At 42.7% G+C, this 18,949-nt stretch overlaps 1 protein-coding gene across 6 annotated transcripts in view; it reads right to left on the reverse strand.

The window, feature by feature from the left end:
• Positions 1–953: 953 nt before the first annotated feature.
• slc25a42 (solute carrier family 25 member 42) overlaps positions 954–18,949 on the reverse strand; it is a 48,886-nt gene continuing 30,890 nt past the window's right edge. For 5 of the 6 annotated variants that reach the window (XM_078556114.1, XM_078556116.1, XM_078556115.1 and 2 more), the window contains exons 5-8: positions 18,603–18,769; positions 10,695–10,811; positions 6,795–6,946; positions 954–4,881 (exon numbers count right to left, since the gene is read on the reverse strand). In XM_078556114.1, coding sequence (XP_078412240.1) covers positions 4,556–4,881; positions 6,795–6,946; positions 10,695–10,811; positions 18,603–18,769 — 762 coding nt within the window. In that variant the 3' untranslated portion in view covers positions 954–4,555. The remainder of the gene's footprint in view (positions 4,882–6,794; positions 6,947–10,694; positions 10,812–18,602; positions 18,770–18,949) is intronic. The other variant, XM_078556119.1, reaches the window with a different exon arrangement.

Below are 18,949 nucleotides of genomic sequence, written 5' to 3' on the forward strand. Positions count from 1 at the left end.
GTGTAGTCACTGTTGTAATGTAGGAAATGTGGCAGCCAATTTTTGCACAGCAAACTCCTACAAACAGCTATGAGGACCAGATGACCATTTTTTTTCAGTGATTGAGGATAAATATTGGCTAAGACACCAGAGGTACTTCACCTGGCCTTCAAAATAGTGCCACGGGATATTTTACACGCACCTGAGAAAGCAGGTGAGGCTTTAGTTCAACATCTCATCCAAAAAATACCACCTCTGATAGTGTCAGTACTGCACTCGCAGTGTCAGCCTTAATTTTTGTGCTCAAGTCCTTGAACAGGATTTGAACACAACCTTCTGGCTGTGGCTCAGTGGGTAGCGCGCACATCCCTGTCGTAGAAAAATACTAGGGCAGGTAAGAAAAAGCTGGTCAAAGGGACAGGTTTTAAGAAGCAGCTTAAAGGAGGAGAGAGGTAGCGGTTTAGGGAGGAAATTCCTTAGGCAGCTGAAGACATGGGTATGATGAAAGCTGGGGAAGCACAAGACCCCAGTTTGGAGTAATACAGAGATTAGTGCTATCATCCCATACCGTAATGTTTTAAATTTTGAATACAAAGTATTTTGGCCACAAAACTTAATGTCAAGAGGGTAAATGCATTTATAGTGTAGTCTCCCGTGCAGCTACCAGCTGTTTCTCTCTCTTCCATCGCAAAAGATGGCAGTAGCGTCTTCACAAAAACCACTGCAGGCAAATTTTCAAACGATCTCCTGTGAAACAGCACCCTCTGCTGCCAAACAAATTTACTACAGAAAGCAACAAAAAATAAATAGAGGATAAGGTCTCTAAATCTGAAAATTTCAATGGTGTTCTTGACCCTCTCCTCTTACGAAGGTACCAGTCAACAGGGTGGTTATCTTGCGTAGCCTGGACATTGTTATTAGAAGGCTTTGATCACAGCACAGCCCAATCCTGTCCAGATTCTACTATTCCACTGTTATTTTGGATTTCCAGCATCCGCAGTTTTTTGCTTTTATCTACTATTCCAATGCTCTCCTGGTTGGTCTCCCACTTTCCAATCTCATTAAACTTCAGCTCATCCAAAACCCTGTTACCCCATTTCCTAACTCACACCAAGTCCTGTTCACCCATCCTCCTCTGCTGGTTGAGCTATATTGACTCCAGGCTCAGAAATGCTTCGAGATCAGAATTCTCATCCTTGTTTTGAAATCTCAGTCACCCTGGTCGCAACTTCCTCCTGCAGCCCTAGAACGCTCTTGGCCACTTGCACATTCCCAATTTTAACTGATCTACCATTGGTTGTCACACCTTCAAGCTCCCTTTGCCCTAAGCTCTGGAATTCACTCCCTGATCCTCTCTCCTTTAAGACACTTCTTAAAGCTTTATCTTTGACCAAGTTTTTGGTCACCTGCCCTAATGAATGGAAGGTGTTGCTGTCTCACCAAATACGCACACTTTTGAACTGTATCAAGAGCTGGACCTCTAATTTTCTCTCCACGTCCTTTCTTCCCAGCCCTGGAACGACAGTGGTAGCATACATTGTCTACACACACTAGTGCAGCACTTCTCTTTGAACAGGTTGGCTGAGGATTAGGTTCAGCATGAGGTGATGAGAAGTTCAAAGATAACCTTGAATAATTAGTGTTTAAAACTACCCTCAGCTGTGACATGCGCACACACACTCATTTCCACTGGCACATACATCACACACTACAGAATAACACATGCATCAGCAACTTCTATGTCCAGCTTTGCAAGGCACTGCCTGCCATTGAGATGGGACAACTTTGGTGCAACGCTCCCATGGTGGATCCGTGACTTTCTGTTCTAAGGAGTCACTCAACACCAAGCCCCTTAGGTTGAATCCAGTTTGTGTTGAAATAACTAAACTTGTACGTAGCAGTGGCACCACATGGAGCTACAAATGGACTCTGCGCCCCTGTACTTCAATGAAAATTTGAAACAGAATGGGGGGCAGACAGACAGAGTTCAAGGTCAGTTTCCAGTAATGTCTCCTTCCCCAGGAAGTTTATGAGCAGACTACAGGTGAAGATGAGAATTAAGCTTGACGCACCCCATGGTCAAACAGCTGGAAGTCACTCCTGGTCTAGGCTGGCACTCCTGAGAGGATGGCTGGCTGGCTGACTGACTGACATTGGCTGAATGGCTCCTTATCCAGAGTTACAACTTCAGGTAGCGATGTGGAATCAGATGGGGAACAAAAATGTCTGACATTCTCCACAATTCTTGGGTCTTCCCCCCACCAAACAAAATAACAGCAGTCTCTCTTTTTTTAAACTCAAATAATTTTATTTTTCATCAACTCAAATAACTGACTGCAGTTCAACATCTTTGAATCAAAGTCACTTGTGATAAAAGGCAAATCCCAGGGCCACATTGGGTCTTGATGCAGACTGGAATCCAGCAATGAAGCAACATGACTGGTCCCCTCTCTCCCCATATACACTGCGCACGTCCACACCAGGTCTCCTGGCAGTTACTGTTGCGGTTACACAGCAACCAGTGCTGCAACTTGTGGGTTTGGGTAACAGGCCTGATCCTACAGAGTCCTCACTGACAGGAGGCCCCCACCCCGGTGGCGGAGGTCCATTCCCTACTGTGTTTGGCGACCTGAAATAGCAGGACAATGCTATGGGGAAAAAAATGTCGAATTGCAAATATCATACAAGATAATCATTACGTTTTGTGAAAACAAGACAGAATAAGCTGGGCTAGAGAGATACTTTGGGTAGGCTGAGATATGGGAGAAGAGAGACTTTTTGGGTGGGCTGAGTAAGGGGCCCAGGAGAGAGTTAATTCACTCCAACACTTCATCTCCCTTGAGAACCTCTGGAGATTTTCCTTTCTCTACAGATTTCATTGTGACTGCTCCTTTACCAATGGAATTTTAAAGCAGGAAAGTGGGAATGTGTTATAGGAAACAGGATCAATTATCTCCTTTCTTTTTTGTTCTTTAAACATCCGTTCCGGATTTATATCCTTTCATGATCTGACTGGGACATAGTCCAATGAGTGCCATTCCCCCTCTGCACCTCATCCTTGTTTTCACAAATTAGAAGCACTCCTTCAATTTGGCTTTAAATTTTTGTGCTCATCGAGGCAAGAGGATAATACTGCAGAAAAATGGGACCAAACCCATTTCAGGCATCTAATGACAGATCGAGCAGTTCCAGCTAAGATGCATAAGTTAGATACAGAGTAAAGCTCACTCTACACTGTCCTCATCAAACAATCCCAGGACAGGTACAGCACAGGGTTAGATACAGAGTAAAGCTCATTCTACACTGTCCCTATCAAACACTCCCAGGACAGGTTCCGCACAGGGTTAGGGAAGAGATGTACATTCCTTAAAGGAATGTCACCTCCTCAAGAGATACATTAGAGCTAAAGAGAGCAGCAGGGTGAGATAAGGAGCTTCTGTGTTTGGCAACATCCAAATCACTTGTCAATAGCCCCTTCATAAACAGATAATTTTAATAAGTTATTAGTGGGATATCTCAGAAACCTTTCAGATGAGAGAACTGAACACTTGGCAATAGTAAACTGCTAGGATTCCCAAGTTCTCTTGTCCCAAAAAAGTGGGAGCCCTTTGCAAAAGGGATAAAAGAGGAACAGCTGCTAGTTTGGGCTTCATTGATCCAAACAGCAATGGGTTAAAGCCTCATATGTAATGTTCCAACTATCAAGGAAACGTCATCTTGTCCAGTTTGAGGGTGTAGGGGCTTTGTAAATATTTTAAAAACTAAAATAAATTACTTAAAAGTTTGACAACGTGCAGTTGTAGACTTCCAACCCAGCATCTGTCATTTTAGATCGCGGATTGTGAATGTGTGCCCAAAGCCTTTTTTGTAACCACTTCTTGAAGGAGTCGGCTCCAGCTGCAATACAGCTCATAGGGCGGCTCTCCTCAAGTGGCTGATCTTCAAGGGCGAGGCAGCACAGCTGTTTCTATAGGCTATCTTCAACAAGGTTGGGGCTTGGGGAGGGTGGTGGTGGTGGGGGGGAGGGGGTAGGTGGACCTTGCAGGGAAAAGCACAACCCACCCAAATCTGCACCTGCTCTCCCTTGGTATGTCCACAGTGCTGGACAGCAATCAGGAATCCTACCTGCTTCTCATCCAGTGCCCACAAACTTCCCTAATGCTGAGACCAATGGCAGGAACCAGACCTGGGACCTTCCAGCATGCAGTCAGTCACAGCCTCTCTTTACTGAATGGGAACATTATTCGCATATATGTTGCATGGAAGCCGTGCAGGATACAGAGTATTCCTGTGCTGTGTAAACCCATTAACTTTATCTTGAAAAGCAGACAACTTAAAGAGGCCTCAACAAAAATCAATATTAAATTAGGCTATTTCAACAGTGTCAGGGTGGGAGATTCAGGACGCAGTGTTTCAACTGCCATTATGGCACAATTAACTCCACTGCCTAGCACACTGTTGCTCCAGTTTGTAAATACTTGTCCAGCAATTGTCAATTCCCATCCTGGACACTTATTAGTATGACACGTCTTTCTTCATTCAATCTCAGGTTCCAGATTGTCCGTCCTTGTAATTACTACCTTTGTAAGGTACCATGGTCCTGAATTTTGCGGAGCAGAATCTGCATGAGGTCGAAGGTGGTGAAACTGGTCCCCACGGCAATGGGGCCCTTTAACCAGTTCATGCTGAGGCCCTTGTACAGGCCACTGATAGAACCCTCTTCTGCTACAATCTGGCGCATCGTCTCAACAATGCCGGTGTACTTGCGGCATTGCACCCCCGCTGTCTGCATCCGCCGCCGCACCACATCCAGCGGGTAGGAGGCTGACTGGCCAATCAGGCCAGCACATGCTCCGAAAAGTAGCCGCTCATGGGGGTACGGATAGGATCTCTCAGTGTACTCTGAAATCAAATCACACACGTACATTATAAGCTACAGGCCCATTAAAACATGTCCTTTCCTAGTGATTAGTCTCACAAGATACTTATGAATAAGGGAGGGTATTCGGCCCCTCTTAATTAATCCATACAGGGCTTCAGATACGTGGGTCGGCTGGAGAAGCTGGGATTGTCCTCCTTAGAACAGAGAATGGTAAGGGAGATTTGACAGAGGTGTTCAAAATTATGGGGGGTTCTGATAAAGCAGAGGGGGGAAAATATTTTCACTGGCTGGAGGATTGGTAACCAGAAATCACAGATTTAATGGAATTAATGGAAGAAGCTGAGGCAACATGAGGAGAATTTTTTTGTCTTTTTTTAAACACAGATTATGATCTGGAATACTCTGCCTGAAAGGGTGGTGGAAGCAGATTCAATAGGAACTTTCAAAAGGTAATTGGATAAATATTCGAAGGGGAAAAATTTACAGCGGCAGAGCATGGGATTGGATAGCACTAGTTACCAAAAAGCTGTCATAGGCCAGATGGGCTGAATGGCCTCCATGTGTATTGCATCATTCTATAAGCAGACTATTAATTTGCCCATTCAATGTGTTCTTCTGCCCTCTTGCATTTGACCCTTTCTACTTTCCATGTTTAGGGTTAAAGGCTACTGACTAAAGCAAACCTTGGAGTACAAGTTCCAAAGGCTAGTAGCCAGCAATAATCATTGCTCTGGTAAATTGAAAATAAATACAGGAAGATGCTGGCCCAAGTCTCTGACTCCTCAAGCAACACTTCATAGGGAGTGGCATTTTCACACATGGGATTGCAGTGGAGGGGGTCAGTGGACATCACAAGTTGCTCTCTGGCTACACCTGCTGGTAGTAACTGGCACAGTTCCTACAGAGCAGCACAACACAAGAACACAAGGGATAGGAGGAGTAGACCATACAATCCATCGATTCTGTTCCACCATTCAATATGAAGGCGGCTAATCTTGGGCTTCATCTCCACTTTCCCACCCGCTCTCCATATCCCTCGAGTAGGATTAACTAGATAGCTCTTGGAAAGAGCTGGTGCAGACACACTGGGCTGAATGGCCTCTATACTCTTCTATGACGCTCTCTCATCTTTGCTCCAGTTATGTTCAGCTTTGTTGCACTTGGCCCTACATCAAGGCTTCAGTGAAAAATAAACTGTCCCTTCTGTCCCCCAGAATAAGGAGGATTAAAAAAAACTGGAAACCAAAAAATAAACACTGGTTAAATTTGGGCTTTAAGTGGGTGAGAGAGAGATGGCCGTATAGAAAAGCTCAGGGTACAAAAAAGATAAGTTGGGATTTTAGTTCTAACTCAGCTGCAATTAGGACAGAGAGAAATAAGTACAAACTAGTAATTCTAGCTTCAACTTTATCATTGACCTTCCCCTTTCTTCTTTCCTTCCCTCCACTATTTTCCTTTCTCTGTACTTGCTTAAAAACCAATACATTTCCAATGTTTGACAGTCTGACGCAAGGTCAATGACCTGAAATACTGACTTTGTTTCTCCACCAACACTGCCTATTGTGCTGAGTGTTTTCAGCATCTTCTAATTTCATTATAATCAAAGTTAATGTTAGGACTGACAACAGGAAAATCTTCAGGAACGAAGACGTATGGAATTGACTTGCAGATGGAATAATGGAGGCAAAAATCTAAATTATATGTCTCATTGGGGACGAGGGCACAGTGGGATTAGGACCTTTCTGGATGTACGAACTAAGATAGAACAAAAAGCCACACTCAGCCAAAATGGTATTGTAAATCGCATAAAATCCCATTTGTTGATGGGGGCAGGGGTCTCTCAAGCTTGGCTCCACGACCTGCTCAAACAACATGGAAACTGTGTTCTGCGCACTCCCTCCAAAGCTCACCATACTGCGAGCTGCAGCCATACCTGCGTGTAATTTCTTGCACGTTTCGTAAGTGAAGAAGCTGAGCCCAGCATAAGGAATTACCCCAAGGATGGTGGGCGAGAATCCACTGTACAAGGTCTTGAGTCCTTCATCTCGTGATATCCGGATGAAGACATGTAAAATATTACCATACCTATTGGCACAAGAAATATAAAATACACCATTGCCATCATGAAACACTTCACAAAATATCTTGATAGAGTAAATAAGGAAAAAATGCTTCCAGTGGCAACCTGAGGATGCAGATTTGAGGTGATTAGAAAAAGAACCAAAGGTGACATGAGGAAACATTTTAAATGCACTACCTGAAAGGGTGATGGAAGCAGATCCAATAACAATGGCAACTCCCAAACCTGTAACCTCTCCCACTATCTAGGATGACAACGGCAACAAGTACATTGAACCACTTAAAAGAAATAAAATAGAGCTGTGGGGGGGAAAACTGCACAGCAGTGGGATTAATTGGATTGCTCTAACAGTCAGCACAGGAATACTGGCTGAATGCCCTCCTTTTGCGCAATATAATACTTTGATTCTGCGCCGTCGTCATGTTAATGGCTAAGTAATCCAGAGAATTCAAGTTAACAGGTAACCGTGGCAGTTTAAGAATTTAAACTCATTCTTGAAAAATAATCTTGGAATGAAAAAAAACATACTGGAGTCTTCAGCTCTCAAGATGCTCAACACCATCCAAGATAAAGCCTGATTGACATCTAACACCATCAAGGATAAAGCTTGACTAGCATCTCACCTACCAGCTTAAAAACTCACTTCCTCCATCATTGACTCTTTCCCTTCACTTGTGGGCTCTGGCACCTTTTCTCTTTCAGAAGTGTCACCCTTGGAATGAAATATGAAACTAAGACCGTGTCTGTTCAGTAGGTGTAACTTATTCCATGGCATTATGAATGCACAATGGCAGCAGTGTGTACGATTTACAAGGTGCACTGTATCAACTCGCCAAGGCTTCTTTGATAGCACCTTCCAAATCTACGACCTCGACCTTCGAGAAGGACAAGGGCAACAGGCTCATGGGAACACCACCACCTGCAAGCTCCCCCAGCAAGAGACACATCATTCCGAGAGGGATGTTCCTTCATCACTGGGTCTAAAGCCGGGAGCCCCCTACGCAACAGCATTGATGGAGCACCCTCAGGCAGACTGCAATGGTTTAAGATGGCTCACCACTCAACACCTTTCAAATGCAACTAGGGGTGGTGAAATAAATGCTGGTGTTCCAAGCAACATCTAAGTCCCGAATATATGAAAAAATGTAAATAAGAATGACCATGAGATTGTTGGATTGTCTTAAAAAAAACACCAGGTTCACTAATGCATTTTAGAGAAGGAAACCTGCCACCCTTATCCAGTCTGGGCCTATATGTGGCTCCAGTCCTACACCAACATGGTTGGCCTTGTACAACCCCATGAAGTGGGCCTAGCAGGCCAGGCACCTCAGGGCAATAAGAGATGGACAACAAATGCTGGTTTTGCCAGCATTGCACATAGCCCAAAAATTAATAAAAATAAAACGTTCAGAATGTATGAACAAGATGGACTCTTTCATATGGTTTATGAATGTCGAGGAAGGACATCAGAACTCTGCTCTTTTTCAAATAAATAGGATGGTTTATGTCCACTGAACAGACATCTTTGTTTTGTTAGGAAATAGAGATAGTTTAAGTAAGTTATATTGGTATTTGTGGGTGTTAGGAATGAGTTTTAGCTTTAAAGCTTAAGTTTGATTTGTATTTGTGTGTGTGTGTGTGTGTGTGTGAAAGATCAAATGGAGCTTTAGTTTCACTTTAGAAAGGTGCTTGCATTTCTAATGAAGAGTTTTAGGACCCCTAAAAAGAAAGTAAACATACAAGGGAAGAAGGATTGGACTGTTGCCTAGCAACAGGGGCCCAGGGAGGCAGGTCCCTCCCACAGGCACACACACAAGAGGAGAAACAGCAATTTGTTTTGGAAGCTGTTGAAGTTCAGTTGGTTTGAAGACAGCTGTGAAGAAGCAGCCTAGAAGGGGCAGATAGCATTCCCAAGTTAAAGAAAAACCCCACAAATCCAGGACAGTGGAAGAGGGGAAAGTCCAAAGATGACCTTCTAGTCAAAGGAAGCACAGGAACCTGGGAAAAGGTCCTGTTGAGTGAAGTTAAGAGTGAGGGGCAGAGGGAAAGGTTCCAAGCTTCAGATTTAAAGAGACAAAAGCTGCAGAAAGCAGATTTAAAGTGAGAACAGGTTACAAGAGGTAAGAAGGCCCAAAGAGACAACTAAGGTCTATAACTCTTTGCTATGAGCATATGAAGCAGTGGTATACTGTTGACAGCTGAGGCAGTGAGACAGAGTGTGTGGAAGACAGCTTGAATGTACATGGTGATCCAGAGAAGGGGATTATCGGAAGGAGAGTTTGAAACCCTGGAAGTGAACCCTTGCGGAAGGTGTCTGAGAGAAAGCATCGGTTTGAGAGAAGATTTCAAGGCAAGGTCTTGGAGAGTGGAGATTGGAAATCCTCAAGTGAAGGATGGAATTCAGTGAGACTGGTTGGCTCAGTGTGACAAACGTCGGGGGGGGGGGGTGCTCAAGGAGAGATCCACGGCGTGTTTGAGGTGGCATCTGTCATTTTGTTTCAGATTGTGGTGTGTCTGACCACAGGGTGCCATAGGTTTACATGGACTGTGTAATTACTGTGTACATTAGAGTATAAGATAGCTTCTGTAACTTGTGTTATCCTTACAAATCTCTACATATCTGTAAAGGTATCGTTCTGGGTGAAGGAGTGTTGTAATATAGTTCATCTTTTCTTGTTGAATAAATGTTTTATTCTTTTGTTAAAAGTTCATCAGCTGACTCCTGTGCCTCTGTTCAGTAGCTACTCTCCACATATCCAAACAAACAAATAAAAGTTAGGATCTATCAAGCTGGGTTCCACTCTGGGATCAGGCTTGTCCAGGGGTAACCTCAGCTAGGATCATAACAGTTTCACATTTTGTTCCAAGGGTGGCACTTCCGGGAGAGAAAAAGAGCTAGAGCTCATGAGCAAAGGGAAAGAGCGAAGAGACAAAAAGAGAGGGAGAAAAAGTACATATCTTTCATAACCTCTGGACATCCCAAAATATGTCTCAGCCAACAAAAGTACCATTTGAAATCTAGTCACTGCTGTAAAGTAGGGTAAGGCCAGTCATGTTGCACACAGCAGGATCCCACAAACAGAAATCTGATAATGACTATAAATGTTTTAGTGATTTTGATCGAGGGATAAATATTGACCAAGGTACAGAATCAATGGGCCGAAGGGCCTCTTCTGCACTGTGATTCTGTGTGAAGGACATCAGAAAGAACTTATGTTCTTCTTTAAAATAGTGCCATGGGATCTTATACATCCACCTGAGAAGGCAGACAGGACTGTAGTTTGACATCTCATTCGAATGATTGTACTTCCAACAATGCAGCACTCACTCAGTACTTGAGTGCACGGGCAATTTGTTTAAGTGTGCAGCCTCCTTAATTATTTTTACCCAAGCTGCACATGTACAGTAACTTACTTTATGCTGTAAATTTTTCCCATCAAACTGATAAAGTTTTGAGCCTTCTGCTTATTTCAATGTGTGATACATTCCAGATTGTTACATGGTCTTTCGTGCACAGACCTTTGAAGGAGCCAGTCTAGGTCGTTGAGCACAACATCATGGGTGAGCTGGTGTGGGATGGACTAGACGGCAGCAGAGCTTTGGATGAGCTCAATTTTATGAATTTTATTTTATTATGAATAAAATTATGAATCAATTTTATGGGCTGGCCAGCAGAGCCATTTTGGGCAAACTACGGTTAAGGGAGGGTTGCTTCATTCAGTCACTCCTCACGGTGCTGCTTTCAATACTCACATTTCCTTTTGAGTTACAGCCATTCGTGCTCGCACCAGGTCTAGTGGGTAAGTCAACGTGGTGGCTGTAATACCGGCCATTGAGCCGGCCAGCAGCCGTGGGAGGGGTGGTAAAGGCCTGGAAAAGAGAGAGGAAGAGACAACCATAAAATTAAAATTCAGCAGAAAGATCTGTCATAACTGTTGATGGGTGCTCAACACAAAACAGGAGATGGGATGATACTGAAACCAAAAACTGCATTCCTTCCACGGACCACGTATTCTGTCATGGAATCCCAAGAGATCAAATTAATCTCCTCTGGTAAATACCTAGCTAAACTCACATCCCATTCTGGACATTTCAGAGGTTGCAGTAACTCAGAAACAAAGCTTGAAGGGTAACCTAGTTCTTAACACAAGAGACCTCAAGTCTACTCAATTACCCCAATAACTGAGGGAGATGTCAATGAGCATCTCCTTGTTTTACATTTACCCTTTAGAACTAGGGATTTGAACCACCCCGGGAGCCAACATTCTGTACAGACCTCCATCTTACATAACCCATGGTGCAGCTCTGTCCAAGTTACAATGTGTCTGCCCTCACCTCCCCACTCCCTCGGTCAGATAGCCTGTTTGATTACGCGGTGCATGTAATATTTTAGTTAGGGTATAAATTTGCTCTGGTGCTCTTCACTTCACATTCTTTCTAACACAATTAACCCATTTAAACAAGTTGACAACTGCTTTAAAACAGCACAGAAATAAGTCTTATTTACGGTGACACATTAAGTCAGACTGCCATAACCCACTCCTGCTCCCTTCAGCTCCCTCACACTCAGGCTCACTGGTTCCTCCCTTCAGTGCACCATCAGACACAGTGGCTGTCCAACCTTCTGGTACATGAGCAAGTGTACAAAGAGAAGGACATGGTGGCCTTTTTTCACTTTGTTTTCTGAAATATGATTGATTGTTTTTGGAAAAATGGGGAACAGTGCTCTTTGATTATATATTTTCTGCAATAATCATCAGGAGAAACTGGTTGGAAGGAGTTAGTACGGTAAATGTGACAGTGCAAGAGAGTTCAGGGGCAGCAATCGTTCTAAACAAATAGGTAAGCAAGTACCTAATTTCCCAAGACCGATAATAATCATATTTTAGAGAGCAGAACCTGGAATCCAAGACTGCTACCTGGTCCACCCCACTGAACAGACTTGGCTCAATGGGAACTATCTTGCCTGACCCAGAAAGATGTTATGTTCAAACCCCAAACTTGTGTTGAATGCATTATCCAAGGCTGACATGCCAATGCACTACTGAAGTGGGTGTGGCACTGTTGGAGGTGCTACCCTTTGGATGACACTAACTAAGCTGCTGTCTGCATGTTCCATGGAGTCACGACTCACGGGGGGATAGTACGCTGCAATATCAAGTCCCACTGCTCCCCAAGCTACGACAAGTGTGAAAAGGTTTGATCAACCCACCTAATTGTTTAATTTAGGTTAACAGAATACGAGCACCAGTTTGTAAACAGAGTGCAGGAATCAATGGACTGATTTTGATTGATGTCTTCCAAATTTCTTTCAATTCTTTGTTGATGACACAAGGTGGTCTTCCCAGCACTTTCAGTCTTTAGTTCACTAGTTGAGCACTTGCCTTTCAATATCTTGAACAGTGATTTTCCCCTTTTCCTTTTGACAAGGGTTTTCAGAGAGAGAGCAGGTTATAGAGATATGAGGAGAAAAAGCCAGCCAGCTATTATTGTAGAATTACTAGAATCTGACACACAAGAGCAAGAAGTTTTAGGTATTTTTTCTTTTCAGGCTAGGAGCTATTCTGCTGCATTGCTCTCACACAAACCCTGATCACCTGGTCAGGAGGCAAACTAAAACATTGTTGCCAGGCAGTTCCACATTAGAACGGACTCCTCCTCGGCACCGTCCCTGTCTTTCATGGCGCACACTGTTCCAGGACAGCAACATTATACATATCCCTCACACTGTTCCAATAGACATGTCTTTAAAACTGCAGCCATTGTAGTTTTAGTCCAGAGTCCAACAGAAATAAAAGATATGTTCTTTACATGCCTCCACCCTTAAAAGAGATGCAACACCATTTCAAAAATGCGTTTCATCACAAGGTATGTGACACATGGACAACAAAACACGAGACTTACTTCCATTCATCTTTCCTCCCCCTTATACAATCTTCAGCATTTCTTACCCCTCTAACTTATTTTAGTATTTTACTCTCGAGTCAATGCATCCACAATCACATTATCTTTGCCAGCAATGTGAAAAATCTTTACATTGAACAGTTGAAACAACAGACTCCAACTAAACAGTCTCAGATTTCAAGTTTTAAACTTTTTAATGAACGGCAGTGGATTATGGTCAGTGTAGATTAGTGTTCCTTTGTTATGGTGTTGGACATAAACTTCAAAATGTTGAAGAGACAACAACAATGCTAGAGTTTCTTTTTCTACTGTAGAGTACTTCCTCTGATATTGATTTAGTTTCTTGGAAAAGTACCCCAACAGCTTCTCTATCCCTAATTTATCTTGTAATAGGACTGCACCTGCCCCCTAAATCACTAGCATCAATTGCCATTTTAAAAGGTTTGGTAAAGTCAGGGGTGTGCCAACACTGATTCATTTATTAAGATTGTCTTCAGCTTTTCAAAGGCTGCTTGGCATTCTGCCGACCATACCACTTTTGCCTGTTTTCTTAACAAATTGGTGAGAGGTACAGCTATTGTGCTGAGGTTAGGCACAAACTTCTGATAAAGTCATAAATTCCCAAAAACCTTTTGATATCTCGTTTAGTTTTGGGAATGGGAAATTCTAATAGAGCATTCACTTTTGCTGTTCTTGGCAACATTTGCCTTGTCCTACGATGTGGCCTAGGTAAGTTACCCTTGCTTTTGGCACATTTATGATTAAGCCAGCCAACTGCAATTACTTAAACGGATCATCTTATTGCTTTACATGTTCTTCCCATGCGTTATTATATATTACGACATTGTCTAGATAAACCACAGAGTTATGTACTTCAGCTACAACTTGATTCACAACTCTCTGGAATGTAGCTGGGGCTTTTTTAAACCTAAACGGCATGAATCAACATTGGTACAATCCACTTGATGTAACAAAGGCAGATATTTCTTTAACCCTTGATGTTAATGGCACTAACCAGTACCCCTTCAACAGGTCAATTTTAGAAAGAAATGAGGCAGTACCAACCCTATCGGTGCAATCTTCTAACCGAGGAATTGGGTACAAATCTATCCTGGTTACTGCATTCACTTTCCATCACTCCATACAAAATCTAGTTGATCCATCTGGCTTAGGAACCAGCACTCCCAGTGAACTCCAGCTGCCTCGGCTAGGCTCAATCAATTGATTTTCCAGCACATATTGGATCTCTATTTCTACCTGAGCTTGTTTCTCTGGGTTCAACTGATAAGGATGTTGTTTTATTGACACCAAGTCTCCTACGTTCACATCATGTCTAGCTAATGTAGTACATCCAGGTGTATCCCTACAAATTCCCTTATACTTCCTAAGTAACGTTATTAGATCTTCCCGTGGTTCCCCCTTCTAAATATGTGAAGACAGTGTCTAACTGTCCCAGTATTTTCGCAATGGCTAGTTGAATTGTAGGAGGTTTGCTCTGTGCACTGTCTTCTTCTCCTTCTACCTTACTCTTACTGTCTGTCATCTTCCATTACTTCTACCACAAGGCATACTTGCTCTTTCCCATCATCTTCCCTGCAATGGTATTGCTTCAACATGTTTATGTGACATAACCGTTTCTTCTTCCTACATTCAGGAGTATCTATCAGATAAGTCACTTTACTAACTCTCTTAACAACCTTGTGGGGATCATCAAATTTCGCTTTCAGGGGTTCACCCTGCAAAGGCAATAATACCAATACTTCGTCTCCTGTTTGGAACGTTCTAGTTGCAGCATGATTTATCTACCCATTCTTTCATTTTGGCTTGGGAAATTTTTTAATGCTCTTGTGCTACTTTTCATGCTCCTGTGAGTCTTTCTCGAAGCATGGACACAATCTAACATGGAGGATTCAACTTTCTGCTTTAGAAACTTTTCCTTAACCACTTTTAATAAACCTCTTATTTCATAACCATAAATCAACTCAAATGGACTAAATCCAGGAGATTCACTGGGAGAATCTGTGGGAGCAAATAGTAAGAAATCTAATCCTTTGTCTCAATCCTTTGGGTATTCATGGCAACAGGTCTCAATCATGGTTTTGAGAGTCTGATGGTATCTCTAAAGTTTCCTGTGTCTGTGGATGATAGGCGGTAGACTTTGGTTGTTTGATGCCCAAACTGCTGATTATGTCCTGGAAAATTTTACACATGAAGTTAGAACTTTGGTCAGATTATATTTTAATTGGTAGCCATAACGAGTGAAAAACTGAGTTAACTTTTCCTCTAGCACCTTAGCTGTAATTGTCTTTAAAGGAATAGCTTCTGGAAATCGGGTTGTCATATCCATGATTGTAAGGATATACTGATGTCCCGCTTTCATTCTGGGTAATGGTCCTACACAATCTACTAATGTCCGACTGAATGGTTCATCAAAAACTGGAATGAATATTAAAGGTGCTGGTTTGATTACATATTGAGGTTTACCTACTAACTGACATGAATGAGATGTTTTATAAATTGCACTACATCCTTATGAAGTCTTGGCCAGGTAAATTGCCTGTTTATTGATGCTTGGGTTTTCTGTATTCCTACATGTCCTGTCATAGGAATTTCATGTGCTACTCACAATATCTCCTTACGATATTTGGGTGGTACCATTGTCAGACGAACAACCGTCCATTCCTCATCCACAGGTCTGTGAGGGTGTCGCCACTTCCTCATCAGAACTTCATTTTTAATGTAACAGTACTCCGGAACTCCGTCAGCGTCCCACTTCATTACAATGAAAACACTTAGGCCTTCAGGTCTCACCTCCACCTTCATTGCCTCCCTTCCTGATCAGGGGAGATCATCTCAAGGTATTCCCAGCTATCCATTCTTTACCCTGGCTACTTGCCTTCCTTTCACTCTCCTACTTTCTATCCCTTTCAAATTTATGGGAGTGATGGAAAAAAAGTTTAGCTTTATGGATCAGCTCGTAATCGTCAGTCATTACTGCTGCCTGTCTAGCAGTTGCAACCCTTTGGTCTTCAACATGGGTTCTTATTACAGAAGATAGGGAGTTTCTAAATTCTTCCAAGAGAATGCTCTCTCCGAGAACTTCTTAGGTAGTTTCAACTCCTATTGCTCGTATCCACCTGTCAAAACTACTTTGCTTAACCCTTTCAAATTCAATGTAAGTTTGCCCAGGCTGTATCCTAAATTTTGAAACTTTCATTTGTATGCTTCAGGGACCAACTCGCATGCATTCAAAATTGCCTTTTTCACCCTAGAAACCTCCTCTGACAGTGTAGTATAAATTTCCTGTGCTCTACCTATCAATTTGCTCTGCATGGGCAATGTCCAGTTTTCCTTTGGCCAGTTCATCTGTTTAGCTATCCTCTCAAATGAAATAAAGAACGCTTCAACATCCCTTTACTCAAATCTTGGAAGAGTTTGCACAAATTTAAACATCTCCCCACTGGGTTCTGATCTGGAAATAAGTCCTGCCTCACCAACTGGTGTCTCTTTTTTAACTGCCAGCCTTCTAAGCTGGAATTCTCTCTCTCTCTCCTCACCATTTCTAATTCCCTTTCTGCCTGTTCCCTTTGGAGGTCAGGTTTTCGCATTTCCATTGCTTGTTCAAACTCAAGCCTCTTTATTTCTAACTGAAGTCTCACCGCCTCCAGCTGTGACTCAGTGTCAGGTATCACTTCCAACTTTAAATGCTGTGCTATACCTTCGATAATCTCTGCCTTCCTGGCTTTGGCGAGCAATCCTACTCTTAATTTACTTGCCAATTCGATTAACCTGGCTTTTGGGATTCCTTGTAAAATCATCAGGGACCTCTCCTCCACTTGCAGGAAAGCTTTAGCAGTTTCCAGTGCCATCTTATTTTTGATAGCACAAACCTGGTGTTTCCTTTTAGCTTAAATGACTTACTAAATCTACACCCAAATTGTCGATGTCTTTTGTTCTAAAATATCCGGGATGAGCCCCCAAACTTTGTTACGACTCATTGGGGACGGTGCGCTGCAATATCAAGCCCCACTGCTCCCTGAGCTGTGACAAATGTGAAAAAGTTGATCAGCCCACCTAATTGTTTAATTTAGGTTAACAGAATATGAGCACCAGGTTTGTAAACTTAATACGCAAATAATTGTTTATTGAACAAATTGTCTTTAACCAGTGGCAAAAGAAAGAAATATGAACTAATTTCTAACTCTATAACCTAACTCTACCCCTTCTTAAATCTCTACACACACACACACATACAAGACACACAAAAACAGGGATTTTAAGGATGGGATAAAACAGTTCAATAGCACCAATTCCAGAGTACAGGATTCGATGGGTTGATTTTGAGCGATGTCCTCCAAATTCCTTTCAACTCTTTGTTGATAACACAAGGTGGTCTTCCCAGCACTTTCAGTCTTTAGTTCACTGGTTGAGCAATTGCCTTTGCCTCAAACACTGATTTTCCCCTTTTCCTCTTGACAAGGGTTTTCAGAGAGAGTGCAGGTTATAGAGATATGAGGAGAAAAAGCCAGCCAACTATTATAGTAAAATTACTGGAATCTGACACACAAGAGCAAAACGTTTTAGGTATTTTTTTCTTTTCAGGCTAGGAGTTATTCTGCTGCACTGCTCTCACGCAAACCCTGGTCACCTGATCAGGAGCCAATTAAAACATTGTTGCCAGGCAGTTTCCCATTAGACCGGACTCCTCCTTGGCACCATCCTGTCTCTCATGGCACACTCTGTTCCAGGAGAGCAACATTGTACGTACTCCTCAAACTGTTCCAGTAGACATGCCTTTGAAACTGTAGCCATTGTAATTTTAGTCCACAGTCCAACAGAAATAAAAAGATATGTTCTTTACAATGGTGAAATTGTTCTGGGAAGGTGGTAGGGTTGGTAAGAGGAAAATGAGGAATGACACCACCAAGTGGCCAAAAGGTACAACTACAGCATGACAGGTGACATGGCAAAATTGAATTGGAAATGTCGACATGGCAATTTATAATGTTCAAGGCAGGAACAAAACATGACCAAAAATATCAGGGAGTCAGGCTTGCAGACAAGAAGTCTTGAACCCAATACCAAAAGACCTAAACCCAATACCAAAGTTTTAAATGTACAGATAAACGTCAGTATACGATAAGTTCCTGTCAAAAAGTAGGAACGAAACAAAAATATGATCAAATCTCATCCTGTACATTACAACATTTCTGGACTGGCTGGTATCTAGAAAACCCTTTCTTCTTCTCACAATTCCATCCAACAATGCTCTTCTCCTCCAGTATTGCACCATTTAAACAACTACTCCCCCCTCTGCCTTCAAATCACTACACCTTTCAAATCTCTTCTCCCTCTATTTACCTTGCTGGGACAGATCCAGTTTAAGCTTAACAGTGGGGCCTGGACTAAAATCAGGATGGAAAAGTTGCCATCTAAACATTAGTGCTGGATGAAGCCAGGGGTATGGTGGCAGGGTTGGGTCCAAAATCTTTGGCACAATTGATTCATTAGAAAGTCAGCTAAGAGGGCCCTCTGAGCAAAGATATAGCTTTTGCATAAGATAACCTCAATATCTTCCACTATTAATCCTCTGCAGCTATTTAAATCCAGAGAGTTCAGGGAAAGGGTAAGGAGATGGCAATAAGAGAATGGCCTATTCTGAGCCGTGGTGAGGGCATGATGGGCAAAATGCTGCAAGATCACATGACAGTCCCTAATGAGGACGCCTCAGTAATGGTCCAGCTCCTGTGTACTGACCTTCCATGGGTCCCGCAGTAGGATCCCAGAATCTGTTTGTACTGTTCATGAGAGCAGAACTGAAGTGCAGCGTAAGGGACAACTCGGACCATGGTGGCAGAGTTACCCCGCCAGAGGCTGAAGAAGCCTTCCTTCTGATAGGTGTGGTAAATCAGCTTCGCAACTTCCTATGGCAAACAGCAAAAAGAACAATTACTCTTTGGTGTGGAAAAAAAGGTGGAACTTGCATTTATACAGAACCATTCACGTCCTCAGAACATTGCAAGCTGCTTTGAGAGACAGAGAAAGCACGCATAAGGGGGAGGGAGGGCACACACGGGCATACATGAGGGGGAGAATTCAGGTGC

Source organism: Cetorhinus maximus, chromosome 13 (assembly GCF_964194155.1).
Source record: "Cetorhinus maximus chromosome 13, sCetMax3.hap1.1, whole genome shotgun sequence".
NCBI classification, from domain to species: Eukaryota; Metazoa; Chordata; class Chondrichthyes; order Lamniformes; family Cetorhinidae; genus Cetorhinus; species Cetorhinus maximus.